This window comes from Ischnura elegans, chromosome 2 (assembly GCF_921293095.1).
Source record: "Ischnura elegans chromosome 2, ioIscEleg1.1, whole genome shotgun sequence".
Classification (NCBI taxonomy): domain Eukaryota; kingdom Metazoa; phylum Arthropoda; class Insecta; order Odonata; family Coenagrionidae; genus Ischnura; species Ischnura elegans.
This window is the reverse complement of record NC_060247.1, coordinates 72,443,365-72,459,695: the sequence shown is the minus strand read 5'-3', so window position 1 is coordinate 72,459,695 and position 16,331 is coordinate 72,443,365. Positions and strand designations below refer to the sequence as shown.

At 37.2% G+C, this 16,331-nt stretch overlaps 4 protein-coding genes and 1 non-coding gene across 7 annotated transcripts in view; 4 read left to right on the top strand and 1 right to left on the bottom strand.

Moving 5' to 3' along the window:
- LOC124153954 (RRP12-like protein) overlaps positions 1–8,686 on the top strand; it is a 37,226-nt gene extending 28,540 nt beyond the window's left edge. The window contains exons 18-22 of the mRNA XM_046527383.1: positions 919–1,094; positions 3,263–3,448; positions 4,247–4,363; positions 7,806–7,986; positions 8,168–8,686. Coding sequence (XP_046383339.1) covers positions 919–1,094; positions 3,263–3,448; positions 4,247–4,363; positions 7,806–7,986; positions 8,168–8,270 — 763 coding nt within the window. The 3' untranslated portion in view covers positions 8,271–8,686. The remainder of the gene's footprint in view (positions 1–918; positions 1,095–3,262; positions 3,449–4,246; positions 4,364–7,805; positions 7,987–8,167) is intronic.
- LOC124154787 lies at positions 1,949–2,101 on the top strand. The gene has a single exon (XR_006864038.1). It is a non-coding gene; the product is annotated as a small nucleolar RNA SNORA53 (small nucleolar RNA).
- A 1,359-nt stretch (positions 8,687–10,045) lies between the features above and the next one.
- Positions 10,046–11,002, top strand: LOC124153952 (28S ribosomal protein S18c, mitochondrial). Its single transcript, XM_046527382.1, has 4 exons — positions 10,046–10,270; positions 10,351–10,469; positions 10,545–10,755; positions 10,836–11,002. The coding sequence occupies exons 1-4, from the start codon at positions 10,240–10,242 to the stop codon at positions 10,925–10,927; spliced, it is 453 nt and encodes a 150-aa protein (XP_046383338.1). The 5' UTR covers positions 10,046–10,239; the 3' UTR covers positions 10,928–11,002.
- Positions 10,989–12,497, bottom strand: LOC124153950. The gene is made up of 3 exons (XM_046527381.1): positions 12,339–12,497; positions 11,615–12,199; positions 10,989–11,334 (listed from the first exon to the last, which is right to left on the bottom strand). Exons 2-3 carry the CDS (start codon positions 12,131–12,133, stop codon positions 11,131–11,133), a joined length of 723 nt encoding a protein of 240 aa, XP_046383337.1. The 5' UTR covers positions 12,134–12,199; positions 12,339–12,497; the 3' UTR covers positions 10,989–11,130.
- Positions 12,498–12,563: 66 nt separating this feature from the next.
- LOC124153947 (condensin complex subunit 2-like) overlaps positions 12,564–16,331 on the top strand; it is a 33,488-nt gene continuing 29,720 nt past the window's right edge. Inside the window, exons 1-4 of one of the 3 annotated variants that reach the window (XM_046527377.1) lie at positions 12,564–12,654; positions 12,859–12,949; positions 13,549–13,707; positions 13,870–13,962. In XM_046527377.1, coding sequence (XP_046383333.1) covers positions 12,860–12,949; positions 13,549–13,707; positions 13,870–13,962 — 342 coding nt within the window. In that variant the 5' untranslated portion in view covers positions 12,564–12,654; position 12,859. Of the gene's footprint in view, positions 12,655–12,834; positions 12,950–13,548; positions 13,708–13,869; positions 13,963–16,331 lie in introns of all 3 variants that reach the window. The other 2 variants (XM_046527376.1, XM_046527378.1) reach the window with 2 other exon arrangements.

Sequence of the window (16,331 nt, the reverse complement as noted above, 5' to 3'; positions counted from 1 at the left end):
ATTTGCTGATTTGAGGAATGGAATAGTAGAAGTGAAAGCAGCATAGACAATTTGCCATAAGTCCTGGTTTCCTATAACCACTACTATGCGGTGGCGTTATTGCATGTCTGTTGCCTTCACAGGAGTTCTGTGCTCTTCTTTTCCTAGCATCACGGTGCGGGATCGGGCTCAAGTATAAACACGTTATTACCACGAAAAAGATCGAGGTCGGGTCTTAACTTACTAACTAACAAGGTCTTAACTATTCCGGAAAGCAATCTATAATAATAGACAATGTGCGTAAGCAAAGTTTGTATTATCGGTGTTTTTCAATTATTCATGCCGCTTCTCCCCCTCATTAGCCTGGATAATCGGGAGTGTACTGTAGCACAATACAGTGAAACTTCTATTTTACACTTTTGAATGGACCGCTTACATAAAGTGCAAAATTGAGGAAATTGTAAAATAGAGTATCATTGTTTAAAGGCGGTATTGTTTGGGACCTGATAAAAAGTGTGCAAAATCAGGGAAAACGTAAAATGGGGGGATGTAAAAGCGAGGTTTCACTTCATTTTACAAAATTGGAGTCTATTTTTTAGAATTAGAATCTTTGTGTTCCTGAAGTTCAATGGTCTAAGCTTTTGATTCTTTTTCCATATTAATACACATTTATTTAATTAATCAATCCATTAGTTTGTTTAAATTCAATCAACGCCTTGATGACCAATTAATTTGACACTACATTTTTTTTATTGAGAAAAGTTGCAAGATTCCCAGCCCTTGCCCTGCTATTTATGCTGAGGTTATGTTTCATATTCACCAATGCATGCATTAATTTTGAAGCTAAGGTTCGGCTTTTCCATAGAAGTCACCTCTCCCAAGGCTTTTTGGCATAGAGTTGTTGTAATTGCTATTATATTTTACATTTCATCTTTGCAGTATTGAAGAAATACTCGCAGAGAGTGACTCGGATGATGAGTTCTTTGGAGAAGAGAAGAAGCAGAAGAAAGTGCAGAATAAGAAAGGGAAGAAACAGCAGAATACATGGATTCAAGAAGGTGGAGATGACAGTATTGTTGATTTTACTGATGCAGCTGTTGCCAAGAGGATCAGCAGTAAGTAACCAATCAATTTCTATCTCTCTCTTGTAAAATCCTGTTATCCTGATATTTCATTATCCATGTCTGCACTATTTTATTCTCTTGGTTTAGCAATTTTTCATCCTATGCGATAAATTCTTTTTTGTAGTCAGCGGCTTGGGTGCTATTTGGTTTCATCTTAAAGATAAAGTATCAGATTAAAAGGAATAGATGATTTGCGAGTTGCAAGGGTTGTAGTTGGTAATGAAAAATTTATCAGCAAACACTTATGCCATTAGAAAGACTATCCCTATGTAAAATATTTTTTGTTGTGTTTTAATGTAAGAGTGGTTCCATATCAGATCAATCACAGATTTAACAGAAGTTCTCAGATTACCCTGACACTTGACATGGTGAAGATAAGCATGAATCTCAATTTTCAAATTTCAGCAATGAAAATTTTCAGAGATATTTGCTTTACAGCATAATATTTTTTTCTTAAAGTTACAAACTCAAGTGCAAACTATTTACTGTAACATTTGTTATTTCATTAAGATAATTTAACACTTTATTGTAAAGCCCATGCATTGATCTATTGTATGCTAGCCTTATTTCGATGGAATAATGCTTCACAGTCAATCCCTGCAACTATTGACCTCAAAACACTTGGCATATAGAAAGAGGATTGGCAAAGCAAAAATTATTTTTTTTCGTAAAATCCCTATTGCTATAATGATCCCCTTATGGAAGGCAGTGTAATATTATTTTGACTGCACCCTCTTCTAATGATTTTGTACTGTGGCCTGCATTTGAATATTTACTTACCATCATAAAGGTTTGGGTTTTTCATGCATGAAATCTATTCTCTATTTGTATATTCATCTATTCGTAGCACACTCCTTAGATCCACCTCCCTGAGTCATTTTTGACTCTCTTGATGGGAAGTGCTTGAGTCATTGGTGTGCAAGAGAAGAATACCTCCTTGGTCAGCACATGCTTTCATTTGAATCATAAGTGGAAGTTACCCTGACCAAGTGGACAATTACATTAAATAGTTATTTTTATTTCATGCTCTGTTTATGTGTCACTCTTCAAATGAAGTGCCAATACTTGGGCAGGTTTCTCTGATTGTCAACCTTTGATTACAGTAAAGTAAGCTATCCAGCTCTCAACGTTACATCGTTCACACATCAAAGACTTATTATAGTTAATAGGATAAGAGCAGAAACAACTTTGAAACAAGCCCTCACAATATATTCAAATGTGTTGATTAGTGGAGGATTACCAAATAGCCATAGCAAAATAAAACTCTGGAATTAATAGGTTAAAGAAAACTCTTTCCTTTTGTGTAGTAAATGTTTTATTTTAGTAGAAGTCAATTTTCTAGGGGCAGTGTAGAAATTAAAATACTGGGACTCGCATAACAAGATTTTACAGTAAATATGGATCATTACCTTGTAAGGAAATTTGTCAGTGAAATTAATCCTGCTGCTTGATATTGTCATGGTGTGTAGGTGTGATATCTAACAAGAAAGGGGGTCAGGAAACAGGTCTTGAAATTCATTCAACATTTGCCAATGTTAAGTTTGTCTCCCTTCAACCATGCAAATGTCCTTAATGTTGTGGCTCTTTCACAAGAACTGCATGCCTGCAAGCTGGGTAGTCATGCAGTTACATTGTGACCAGTGATTTAATCGGTGCAGTTACGTGTACTGTGTGATGCTTAGATGTTCAGTTAATATTTTGGCCACCATTGGCATTAATGGGTACCCTGATTACTATCAAGTTATCTTGCAATACACTACTCTGAAAAGATTGTTTTTCCTTGTAATACCAAGTGCATTATATGGCAGGAACTCGTTTGCCTACCTATATTCATATATTTTGCATGTTAATCATAGGCCCAACCACTCATTAAACTGCAGTACACTGCCGATCACTCATTAAAACGACGTTTTCACTATTTGCCGTACTCACTAAAACGAGGTTCTTCTGCTATGAAAGACTTGCATGATTTTTTCCTGAGTTTGGGTTGGGTCAGAGGAAATTGATGTATAGTGTTGGGAAGTTGTCTACCAGTCACCTCAATGACTGTGGGTATTTTACATCAGTTGATGTATATGATCTACCAATATCTATGAAAATTCTATTGATGATTTTTAGGAAATGTTTCAAGAGGGTTAAATTCCTTTTGGTTATTACAGCTTCAAAACCTGGAGCGGCACAGCCCTTACCCACCCAAGTGAAGAAAGAGAAGAAAGAACTATTTAAAACAGCTCCAGATGGCAGGCTTATCATCACTGAAGATGGAGGTGCTGATGATATGGATGATGATGTACCCATGGGACGCAAAGCCAGAAGGAAGAGAAAAGCTGAAGAGTCTGATAGTGGTATGTACCATTTCTGAGCATTATTCAGGTTTATCTATTTTGTCTTTTAATGTTTTTAGCACTCATCACTTTTTCAATATGAAGGCTCAAATGATCACATGAGGATAGAAGTATCCCTGTTACATATTTACCATATTTTTTTTTAGAAATATAGCTTGTTCTCAAATGAAAGTTATTCCATGCCGATAGCATCTTTAGTGTATTTCTTTCCTGTTATAATTTGGCTTTTGTGGAAATCTTCTCGGGTGGTTTAAGAAAAATGCAGTTGACTTCTGTTATTACTAAGTTCACAGGACCCAAAATTTGGAGGTTCATGAGAGAAATTCCCTCACTAAGTTTGTTAATCGACAAACTTAGTAAGAACATTTCTTTTGAGAAACATAGAAAAAATACATTTTTCTGAAGTAGTAGTCTAATTCTTTGTCATAATTCACAATGATTGAAACCAATCAGAAGTCTGTAATGTTGAATGGGGTTCTGGAAAATGTTTTCTTCCTCATATCTAAGTTTTAAAAAATTGAAGTACTGTATAATGCTGGTTGTCCCAAGCATAAAAATATTTTAGCTTATTCAATTAGCTTCTGATAAAAGGCAACTTAGATATTGGTCAAGATATTAAATGACTACCTTCATAAGAAAACATATCTTGGAAAGTTAGATGGAGAATGTATTTGCATTCAATTCACCAATATAGTCTTAAATCATGTGTTTGTAAATTTTTTCTTTTGTTTTTTTGTTACTTAACTATTTCCATTGTTGTTATTAGCTAGTCTTTATACCAAATCCTCATTTTCACAGGCATGGACGATGATGATGATGAAGAAAGTGTCATGGCTCCCATTATGGGGAAGAGGAAACGGGGTGGAAGTGTCAGCACCGAGGCCCTCAGCTATAGACCACCCATGAAGTATCAAGGTGAGATATTCAATCTGCCAGTTCTTAAGATTCTGTATCATTGTTTGGGGTTGCATTAGGCATATGGTAAAATAGAAAATCTCAACCTGACTTACCTGCTCCTCTGGACTTATTCTGTTGTTTTCAGTGTCTTTATTTTAGCTTAGGCCTTTATTTAGAAAATTCTGAGTCTGGGCTTGCAGCCATAGTATAAAAAAAACTTTAACCATACTGTGTCACACATGAAATTTATTTTTCTCAGCGGGTGTTACGCAATGTTATTGTAACCTGAAAAGTTAAATATGTTCTGCCAGAATGAAAGATTAATATTATAGCCCAGTCAGGAAGTTTTGGACTATTTTTAGTGTGCATACATATCTTTATACTGGCTGTTGATGGTTAAATGTTATGATGTTGAAATTAGTTATGCAATAAGAGTGCCTATAATTCAAATTCAAAATTTTCCTTAATTACAGTAAAACTTCGATTTTACGCACTTTGATTTTACATCAAGTCTCGTTTTTACGCAGCGACACTCAAGTCCGGCCGGAAAGCATTGGGAATTGCAATGGTGAAACTTCGATTTTACATCTTTTCTTGATTTTACGCAGTTTTTCGATTTTGCACAGCATAACCCCAGCCCCAAAGAGGCCGCTAATCTTGATTTTACGCAGTTGTATTTCGACTTGTTTTGAAAATCCCGACTGAGGCAATATGAAGTTAGGTTATTTATTCGTCTCAATGGGTGCTTTCCATTCATGCGACTCACGCGTCGACTTGTGTCGACTCGCGGCATTTGTTTATAACTCTCCTATTCCTGTGCGTTACCGTTTGTTGACTTGTGTCACAACAGTCGGCGACACACATAGAATGGAACACGAAAACCGCGACGCAAGTCGACTTGTGTCGACGTGTGTCAATGAATGGAAAGCACCCAATGGGTTGCAAAAATGAATATAGGAACGGTTGAAATGACGTCGCGCTGTTGAGCGAGAAACTAAAAACATCGTGAATCTAATTAGTGCTTCCCCCTGCGCCCTCTCAGTAATATTTCAGTCTCCTTTACGAACGCGAATATCGCTCTTAGTTAAAATTTGCCGTTGAAGGATATCGAAACCTAAAACATACGGCAATCGCCGTGTATGCGTAACTATTATTGATTGACAGATGATCGCCGGAGATATTAACATTATCACCTTTCGTTTATTATTCGACTTATTGGTCGACGCTGTTTATAACATATTTATTGCAATTACAGTAGATGGTCGTTAATCAGGAATTATGAACTACGGAATATCTATCCCCAACGGAAGGTTTTCTAGAATTTTGCCAACGCTATGCTTTCCGTCGCCCCAGCGAAATGAGTCGTTAAAAATCCTCCCGTGCCAAATTTTGGCTTCCAAGATGATCCAATAAAGATAGTCGTACTCTTAGTATGGACGTAAGTCGATGGTGATTCAACACGATGGTAAAAGCAGCATGCGTTGTCTTATTCCGCGGGCTAACCCCACATCTGCGGGACGAATGGAGGCGAGGGAAAGTTGATTGCGCGGCGCGCTTATCAGAACTGACTCAACTTGTATCTCATTGTCAGTGGGTTTAAATGAAACATGGTTGGATCTTGAATAGCTATTAGCTTAACTCCGTTAGATGGCAAGCGTTTATTTTAAACGGAACGGGAGTTAATGCCCTCGGAGAATAACTCGCGTCGTCAATCGTCATGTAATCATTGAAGTCAAATTCAAGACGTGAGTGATAAGGCAGTCCCTTTAAATTCAGGAATGGCTTAGCACCATTAAATCGAAATACAAAAAGTGTCCGGTGTTGTTATCAGATATGGGGAGCAAAATATTACGCGAAGATGAGTCACACATCGGCTTGTGAGTCGAAGGTTCCGGCGCTGAATTCGCGGAAGAATGCCGACAGAGAAGCTATACCCGGTAGATTCAATCTACTAATGCTAAAATTTAATGGGAAAATGATTTTTTAATGCGTAAAAATTATAAAGAGGGAAAAATTTTCCGGACTACTAATCATTTGTTATTCATCACTGGCGGCATGACGGTAGTTTCGCCGTTATTTAAAAAAGTGATCTAAACACCGGAAAAATCTGAATTTCCGAATATCCCGGGTCCTGCGTGCTCCGTATTACCTATGGTATGCTATTTGGAAGGAGGTAACGGACAGCTGGGGTCATTAGTGCCATGAAGTAAGGGCTGGGGGGATAGGAACCCTATGTTGGCATTAGCCAGGTTGTAATGATAGGCTCAAAAGGGACCAGGACTTAATGTCCCATCTAATGGACAGAGTGGTGCACTGGAAGTGCCCTCCACATTACACTCAAGTAGGGATAGGGCCATCTCTGGTAAGTGTCTGCCTCTGCCAGGACTTGAACCCAGGCCCACAGGGTGTAAAGCCTTTGTGATGTATTGGCGACATTTTGCTCCCTGTCAATGGGGTTAATTTGGGTGACTATCCTCATATATCTCATTTCTTCAATCTCCAATCATTTTTTGTCTACAGGTGGTTTTCCTGAAAACGGATTTTTATGAGAATATTTTCGAAAATTAGCTTCTCTGCGAGCATTTAGTATCACCATTCAGAAATTTATCCAGGGTAACAGAAGTAATTTTAGTGCCAGAAATGCTAGCAAATCTACCATGTTATTCAACCAAGGGAAACATTGTTCAGGAATGCAACGTTGTTTATCTTAAGGGAACACGTCATCTGTGGTGTTGCTTGTGAGTAAATGATATTATTAGGCTTCAATTTCTAAGCTCGATATGAGTAATTGAATCTGGGAAACATATATCTGATGCGATCGAAAAGGATTTCATGGTCTTTTACCGTAAAACCTCACATAGGAGACTTTCTTGTTCCGGTTCTGGCTTAAATCAGAACTATACAAAAGTGTAAGACTATAAAGCATTCTAAAAATAATGAGCAAGTGTTATCCTGAAAACTATACTCCACCTCAATACAAACTCTTGATTTTACACACTTTGATTTTACACAGTGCCCATATTTCGGTCCCTCCAAATGCGTAAAATCAAAGTTTTACTGTATACTATTATTAAATTACCCCTTAGTCTTGTAAATTATACCCCTTGCACTAATGAATCTAAAATTTTGGCTTACTTGATGATGCTGGTTGTCCTTACGATGAAAATATTCTAGCTCACTTCCTCTGATGAGGCAAATTTTTTCTTCCTCATATCTAAGTTTTTTAAAAATTGAAGTACTGTATAATGTTGGTTGTCCCAAGTATAAAAATATTTTAGCTTATTCAAATAGCTTCTGATAAAAGGCAACTTAGATATTGGTCAAGATATTAAATGACTGCTCAAAATAGTGTTTCATATTTATGCTGCTGTCTTGAGAGCAGGAGACAGTGATCCATGGCTTGCTGTCCACATGTGATCTCATTTATGTGGAAACTTGTATTTATTCTTTTTAATTTCAGCTGGAGGTTCTGGCATTCATAGACCAGTGAGTAGTCAAGCAAAGGGAAAGCCAAAGCAAATGCAGAAAGAGGGCTTTGGTCATGAATACAAGTCTAACAAGGCCAGGGGTGATGTCAAGAAGAAGGGTAAACCTGACCCTTATGCTTACATTCCTCTATCTCGCAAAACGCTCAACAAAAGGTAGGAAATTGTGCATGGGGTGGAAGAAAATTTTGAAAAGTACTTTTCCACCTTATATTAGCCATAGGATTATTTTTCTTCTGTGCTAAACCATAAAACCAATTAATCACATCTGTTCTTGGCTATTGGGGTTATTTACTATTCTGAAATTTTTCCTAACTCAAATTCCTTTTTATTTCAGGAAAAAGGCTAAAAGTACAGGCCAATTTAAGAATATAATTCAGGCAGCCAAAAAAGGGGCCATCCGAGGAATGAAAGCCAAAGCAAAGTTGTGTAGAAGGTGAAATGTACTGAAAATTGTGATTTAAATTGATGTTATTGAATGTGTAATATATTTATGTTTTGTGTATAAACATTATATTTCATAACTGTGTAATATGAAGTCATTCATTGTATATACATACGTAGTGATATAGTCTGCATATTTACTAAGAGAATTTTCTAGCTTAAAACTTCGTTATGATATGGGGTGGATTGAAAATTTGAACTTGTTATAGTACTTCTCCTGAGATGGATGTTTTCAATGAAAGCATTCCCGTTCACGACTAACTTTTAATCAGCCAAAATTGCTGAAAATATGTCTAAATTATGAAATAATTGCATATGACTACTGTCTTACCATTTCATCAGTGGTAATGGAATATATGGTTGGCCTGATAGTTAAAAATTTCAATAAATCCTCTGAAACTATTCACAAGTAAGCATAGCTTTTATGTTGTTTGCCTTTAGGTATCTTATTGGCACTATCCCATCTTTTTTATGTTTTTCGTACAAGAACTTCTGTAAAATGTTGGACTAAAATATGGGTCATTAGGTGAACATTTTCATGTTTTTTTTTCAAGCAAATGAATCTAATTTGCATACTGCATGTGTAGTCATGGATGCATCGATTGTTCTAATGAAAGATAACTTAAAACTTCTTCATGGTGAATGTCCCTTCATTTAATTTGGTATACACGATATGTCCTATTATTTCCCCATTTATTGTTTAACCTCTCCCTGTATTCCATGAACAATTTTCCTATTCTGTATCACAACACTGTCAACGCCATTGCCAAGCGCATACGGATGACGAGAACTCTCGCCATCCATACGCAACGTGTTAACACAGTGAAATCTTTTTTTAATTATCATGATATCCTCTCTTACTAGTGAACCATTAAGTACAATTACTAACACCCATGCCCTGGATAAGCTCATTTCTGTCCAAACGGGATACAAACCTGTCTTCCAACTCCTCCGAGGTGATTATTTTGGGGACATCAACTATGCAAACACCATTTCTTTGGGAATTACATTTTAAGTATTTATGTAGTCACTTCAACGTACTCGACATCTTCACTAAAGGTGTGGTGATGAACTGCAACGAATGAGGCTGAGAACTTTATGGACCACCTGTATTAGTCTACTATAAATCTTGATAAGGTGTATGCTAAGTTCTCAACTATCAATGGCAATTTTAAGGCTGCCAATGAAATAGAATGTTGTGTTAATGCTAGTGCTGTGTCCTTCTGCCAAGGATCATCGAAGGCATATAAACTGTAGGACCACTATTTAAGATCGCATGTAACTGAATTACTACATTGATAGAACTGTACCCTTTTGTTCATTGCAGGATCCAGTGTAAGGGTCCGAGCAAAATTATCATTCTATCTAGTGTGAATTGGATACCCATTAGGCAAGGGGGGGGCTATAGCCCCTCTGGATTGTAACTCGCTAAAGCATGTAAAATGGGCACTAAGTTTAGATATGATTTGCAATTCAACACGTTCTAGGAGGTAAATATTATGAAAAATACAACTAAGAGATTCCAAGTTCAGAAGTGGAACTTTGTAAGAATCGTAGTTGCGGTAGAAAATTGTGAGAGCAGTTTTTTATTTTTCCGTCTCCATAAATTAAAGCATGAGTCAATAACGTATATGTAATTTAAGTGGCTAGATAAAGAGTTAATCTAGGATCATGGTTGGATAAACCATTGGCATTAGCATGAACATTACGTTAGCAATGGAGTTCCCTTGTGTATAGGGCTGCGAAAACCGGTTTCAAATATCCGCCATCTAAAAATGAGCATCGCGTGCGCATTAGAGAAGCGCTACGATAACAAATATGCCGTCGAATTTACAGGGTTCACATGGTGTAGCGTAGAATGTAGTGTTTTGATTCCCCGAACAGTAAGAATATTGGTTCAGGGGATCCTACGCTTTCAAAGGTGTTACTATTTATTTTATTTCTGATTACCTTAGTGCTCCGAGTATGATTCCAAGATTTGTTCGAGGTGTTTCAAGTAAGTTCTTGAGCAAATTTGGTATGTACGAAATAATGGAATTTTGTATCCCTAAATAATATGAACTTAAATAATTTCAGATAGTCTGAGGTGGACATTAAAGGATGTTCCCCCAAGGTGCACGATGGTCCGTTTATGCAGCCAATTAACAGGTACAAGCGAAGGTAAACATCTCTCGGCAAAATCGACAGACGATATGGTGTGTAGCTTTCCTTATTAAATGTGCTTATGTAAAGCGTTTATCTCGTATGTTAACTCCAGCATTTTTTTCCAGCCGGTTACAGATATGGCGAATCCGTTCGAGAAGGAGAAGCCAAAATGTATTTTATGTAAATACGATGTTACGCCTAATTACAAGAATGTGAAACTCTTGTCTCAGTTTGTCTCTCCATTTACTGGGAGAGTATATGGAAGGCACATTACGAGGCTGTGCAAAGCGAAACAAAACCTGGTCGAAAGGGAGATATTGAAGTCCCGTAACTGTGGTATGTTTATTACATTCATATTTTTCTCTCTTATTAGTTACCGTCTTGTGAACACTTAAGATTATTTTCATTTTTTTTAGGTCTAATGCCATACTATTTCAAGCAACCGTACTTGATGAAGGACCCAAAACTCTTCGATCCTGAAAATCCCTTAAGGCCGCACAGATTTTAGTCAATCAGCCATAGGTTATCCGAAAAGATATGTTACTGTAATATTAAATAAAAGCTAAAAATTACAGAATTACAACTGCATTGTTTAATTGAACTTGTAGAAATAAGAATCACAGAACATAACTTTATATGATATCACTGGTGCGTTTCAAACATTGGATACGTTCGAATAGTAGCATAACATTTAGTCACTTAATTTAGTCTTTAAGGATAACACTCTCCAAATTCCTCCTCGTCGGAATTGTACGGTAGAAGTTCATTACTAATTCCAAGCTTCTCCATTAACTGTTTCATAGTCAAGAACTGTCCTTGCATATTTGTCTTGTCAAGCAAATCTCTCAGTGACCCTTGGCAAGCCTCCTTCCAGTCTTCTTGCAGGCTTTTCAAACGGGCAACATGCTCGTTTCCCTATGAGAAAAACAAGGAAACAATCATCTATTCGAAGGCGGAGATAAGTTATAGTCGACTATGCAAGATAATTAGAAATGACTGGGGATGCCAAACAGGTTAGTTCCACAAGACATTGGTATTGTAAGTATAACAGCCACTCCAAAACCCGTATATTTATCAGAGTAAAACCCCATAGGTCGGTAAGGGAGTCGCCACCAACTTAAGCATCAGTGGTACTGGATCGAGAAATTAAAATGAATCAAAATATGATGATGCATTTGTGACATATTCGACAAACCTTTTTCATTTTATAAAGCCTTTGTTGCAGACTGCTCTTTAACTTTTCCTTTGCATCTACGCGTCTTTTAATTTCTTCCAATGCGCTTTTAGCTTCTTCGACACTTTTGGTGGCCTTCGGGTCAAATGAAAATTCAGACTTATTTCCCCCATTAGAGACTTGTCCTTTGGAGTCAATAACATTACACTCACTGTCCTTATCAATGTCGCTTGCATTCACATTTCCAGATGACGGAGTTTTGCACTCAATGTTATTGTTACCTAGTGGACACTCAGATTTAGGATTTTCGCTAGGCGACATCAGTATCTTCCTGGTAGGAAAACGATATGCTCCTTTCGGTGTGCCAAACGACGGAGCAGGCAGACATATTTTCTTGGAAACACTAGTATTATCAGATTTAGCACTCCCAATTTTACGTCTAAGGCCCACCTGCCGACAAGGGGTCAAGTGCTTAGCGTTCACACTTTTAGCCAAAGTTTCATCGGAACTTGTATTCAGAGGACTATCTTCGACGTCCATTGTGGTAGGAGCAACCTTCGTTTCCAAGGAAATAATATGAAAATCGTCGATTTCAACCCGGAAACACTAAAAGATATAGGAAAATTCCAGAGAGTTATTTGATTGAATGTCCATTGCAAAGTTTTAACGTTTAACTTAAAAAACAAACGACTCTAATTTCATTAATCTTCACTAGCATGAACGATAGACCATAACAGTTACGTACTTATCTGTCTACCAAACTCGATAGTTGGAGTCCTTGACAAATAAAAACGGAATTCAACTTCATTTGCACATCCTCCGAGAATTCTTAATTCCGCCCATTATTAAAAATTAAAATCTCTGAACAAAAATTTTCTCAAAACACTGAACGCAATCGCCACAAAAACATTCTCAAACAAGCGTTTGAACAAGGTCGCAATTTCGCACTTCTTTGCTTTTTACTTGCGAGCGTAAAAGGCGCCAAGGCGCGGGCGTCAACGGTCGTTGTTGTGTTTGCCTAGATTTGTATTAATGGTGTAATTTTACATGTGAACAGAAAGGTAAGAAATGGGTTTAATATCAGTAGTTGATATTAATACTTGACATTATTTTTAATAATGTTTTATACTGAGGCACTTATTAACCGTGATTATTTTTCGTATCCTCATTAGCATTTCTATGTAGCCTTTATTACCTCTTGAGAGAATATCTCTTATTTCTATTACCTCGTGAATATATAGCTTGTATTTACTGTTGCAAGGAAGAATGCCGGTACGCCCAACAATCCGTTCGCCCGCCCAAAGGGCATCCTTGGCACCAGCCACTGGGGAAAATCTAAATTCTAGCCTGGCAGAGGTATGTGCATAGTGTATCTACATCGCCATTGTCATTTTCACTGCACAGTATGTATTTATTATCTTCATTCTTCAATATTTTTTTTCACAATAAAATAGCCAATCTTAATCAAACGGACTGACTTTCTGGTAGTACTACTAATAAGTGACTGCTTGGCCAGCCGCTGTAACCTCTGTTAATCTGCTTAACTTAAGTCAAATGGCAGCTCATTTCTTTTCGGCGATTGCTGCAATGTTTATGAATTTGCAAAAGTCGTTAAAAATAACTACTAAAGCTAAGTCTTTGGGAATTTCTTTTCTCCACGTAGAAGAATTAGTGTCGACAACCTCTTAAAACCGAGTAGAAACTGATGAATTTGCACAATTTAACCGTTAACTGTGCTAAATGTTGCACCGTTATCGGTTATGTTATGATGTATGTTTTAGCGTAAAATATAAAATTTGTACTAATTATTTATTGAAAATGTGTAAAACAGTGAAATTATTCGGAAGAATTCTACATCTGACCATGGAATTGTCCTGTAGTTGTCTAACGCTATACATGTGTTCTTTTAGTGGTACCTATGTGCACGTTCAAATTTTATTCCTTTTGTTAAATAGAACAATGATGCCGCAGAGAAGCGTGAAAGAACCCGGAGCAGATTGGTGGAAGTACAACTATCACAGTCACCAAGAAGTTCCCTCGGTGCATTTGCCAACCTAAATGCAGTTCAATGGACTGAACATTACACAAGTTGCATGAAGCTATCTAATGAAAATGTAAGAAATAATTGATAAATGAAATATTTGGTATTGTTAATAGAGGTTGGTGTCATTATTGCAAAGTGAGTTTATTACTTAACTCTTCATTTAATGGATTGCCTTTTAAAATAACCCACTTGAGTTCAAGAATGTTATTGGTATAATTTTTTTTTCTTATAGAAAATCAATGCTAAGAATGCATTCCAACTGCAGCTTATTGACTATATGGCTATGATGTTGAAGAAAAAGGAATCAGAACTTGATAACTTTCAGGTAAGTTGAGGATAGGATGTATTATCTTTTCAAGATTTTGTAGATTCGTTTCTGTAATCATATTAGTCAGATATTTATCCTTACTTTCTCATCCCATGAGTTTTATTTATTTGCCTTCCAAATGTCAATTCTGACAAAATTAACCCTTTTTATTCTACTTTTTGGTTAATAATTTATGGTTCTTTTAGTCCAAATTGGTCATTTCATTCAGGCATTTAACTTTTTTTTGTCTCTTCATGAATTTTATTTTAATTGGTAATTTCAGTCATATTCTTTTCTGTACTACCTTTCCCTTGGACTACAACTATGTTGCCGTGGTAAAACTGGCATGTTCTAATGACCCTCACAGATGCACTGATAAAGTTAATTTTCATCTACTCCCTCTATGACCACCGATGCCGGATAGGTCAAAGGGTAGGAGCCAGATGAAAAGTCATCCACGTGATGTTGGCATGTAAAAAACCTTGTTTGAATAGAAATGGGAAACCCTACCCCATTATCTCTTCTGCAAAAATATAAGAGGATAATCAAATTAGCCTTAGAAACTTAATAAATAAGATCTATCCCTTGAGGACAGGTGTCGTTTATGGCAGCAAGGTCTTCAAGGTTGTGATCATGTGAATAGCTTCCAGGACTTCAAGTCCTGTGTGTCCAAGTGTGAGTCCAAAGAAGAGGGAAAGAAAGCCAAGAATATGGAGTAGGGGGGAGTAATGAATGCAGGCTCTCCAGACGTCTGGATAGAGATGAGGGCGGTTTAACTGGATAATATCATGAGAGAAATATATATTGACTTAGGACTGAATCACACGATCATGTTTTTCATCACTTTCAAGTGATCACTCCAGCGATCTCACGAGTGATCACTTGATAATGATTGTCTCACACGATTGTTTTCCCTGATAGTTCTAATCATTAGGATTCCCATCACTATTTTCACCACTTGGCACGTCACTTTTTCTGTTGCTGAAATCTCATATGAGCCGATTAGAACGAGAGGCCATGTAGAGCGATTACAGTGCAACATTTGAGTATCACGGAAATGATGCAGGTGAACATGAACAACTAGCTCTGAGAACGCCAAAAAGTGATGGAAAGGGTGATAGAAATAATGACCATTTGATTAAAAAAAAGTGATGCCTCGAGCAATCGATTTTCTGATTCTGATAGGCGATCGCTTGAGTGAGCACGAAGTTAGAAAAAAAATGATCGTGTGATTCAGGCTTTATTGAGATGAGAGGAAAGGAAAGTTGGGACTTTGGGTTGATGGTTACAGGTTAATATACAATAACTAATTGTATTAATTGTGGTGGGAAAGAGATTCAACAGCAGATAGTTTTCGTATTAGACTGGTAATTTATTAAGAGGGTTATTGGCGTTGAAAACAGTAAGCAATAGCATTCTGGTTGTGGGAATTGAGGCATGTCCCACCAACCTTGGAGTGGTTCATGTGTACATGCCAACTATCAGCAGCAGCTTGGAAGAATTTGATGGGGTTAATGGAGAACACGAGGAAGTAATTCCCAGGTCCAGGCCCAGAAAAAGTCCCAGGGATTCAGGGTGGTATCAAATCAATTTCATCATAGTAATGCAGAGGGTTACAGGTAGTGTGAAAATATCGCTCTGCTTCACTGGTGGCTGCATATTCAGACTACAGCTTTATCTTATTGAGATGTTTTGCAAGATTCAAATACTTTGGAAGGGTGAGGAAATGTAACGTAGAAACTCCAAATGGAGTGCGAAGAGCAAAACTACTCTTTTCATTATATAAATTTGTTGAGAAAATCTAATGTGAGATTCAAATTTATGCAGTTTTTTTAAGTATTGTGAGCTAAGAATTGAGACTTACTATAAAAGTGGGCAAAAATTCGTGGAGGTTGAGCTGATTCAACTATTAGGGCAGCACGTAAAGGAAAACAGGTACAGTTGTAAGGATGTCAGGAAGGTTAGTCTTTCATGGAAGGGAAAGAGCTGATGATCAAATCATTATGTGAGAATTTAAAGAAAAGGCCTGTGAATAGTCCAATCTTGAGTGTGGAAGTTAACGGTGCTGAAACTTGGGTACTGAGGCGAGAAAAGACTTGGGAGGCATATGGTATTGAGGAGAATGAAGGGGGTGAAGTTGACATAGAGGAGCAGGAACGACAAAGTGCTAGACTTGGTGGATGAAGAGATAGGAACTAATACCATATTAACCCATAGAAGCCACGCACCTTTTTTCTGGAAATGCCGGTGAAAAGATGGGGGTGTGCAGCTTACACGGATCCTCCAAATTTTAATGTAAGCCGCGCTCCATTTTCCCTCTAATTCTAATCGTTTATTTCTCCAGGGTTTAGCATTGAAACTAGGAAACCTTTGTAGAAATTACATTT

Excerpts from the sequence above, each read along its gene's own strand:
- LOC124153952 (XM_046527382.1), top strand. The coding sequence starts at position 10,240 with ATGATTCCAAGATTTGTTCGAGGTGTTTCAA. Across the intron at positions 10,271-10,350 it reads ATTTGTTCGAGGTGTTTCAA|ATAGTCTGAGGTGGACATTA; the intron begins GTAAGTTCTTGA and ends AAATAATTTCAG. Across the intron at positions 10,470-10,544 it reads CAAAATCGACAGACGATATG|CCGGTTACAGATATGGCGAA; the intron begins GTGTGTAGCTTT and ends ATTTTTTTCCAG.
- LOC124153950 (XM_046527381.1), bottom strand. The coding sequence starts at position 12,133 with ATGGACGTCGAAGATAGTCCTCTGAATACAAGTTCCGATGAAACTTTG. Across the intron at positions 11,335-11,614 it reads GGCTTTATAAAATGAAAAAG|GGAAACGAGCATGTTGCCCG; the intron begins GTTTGTCGAATA and ends TTTTTCTCATAG.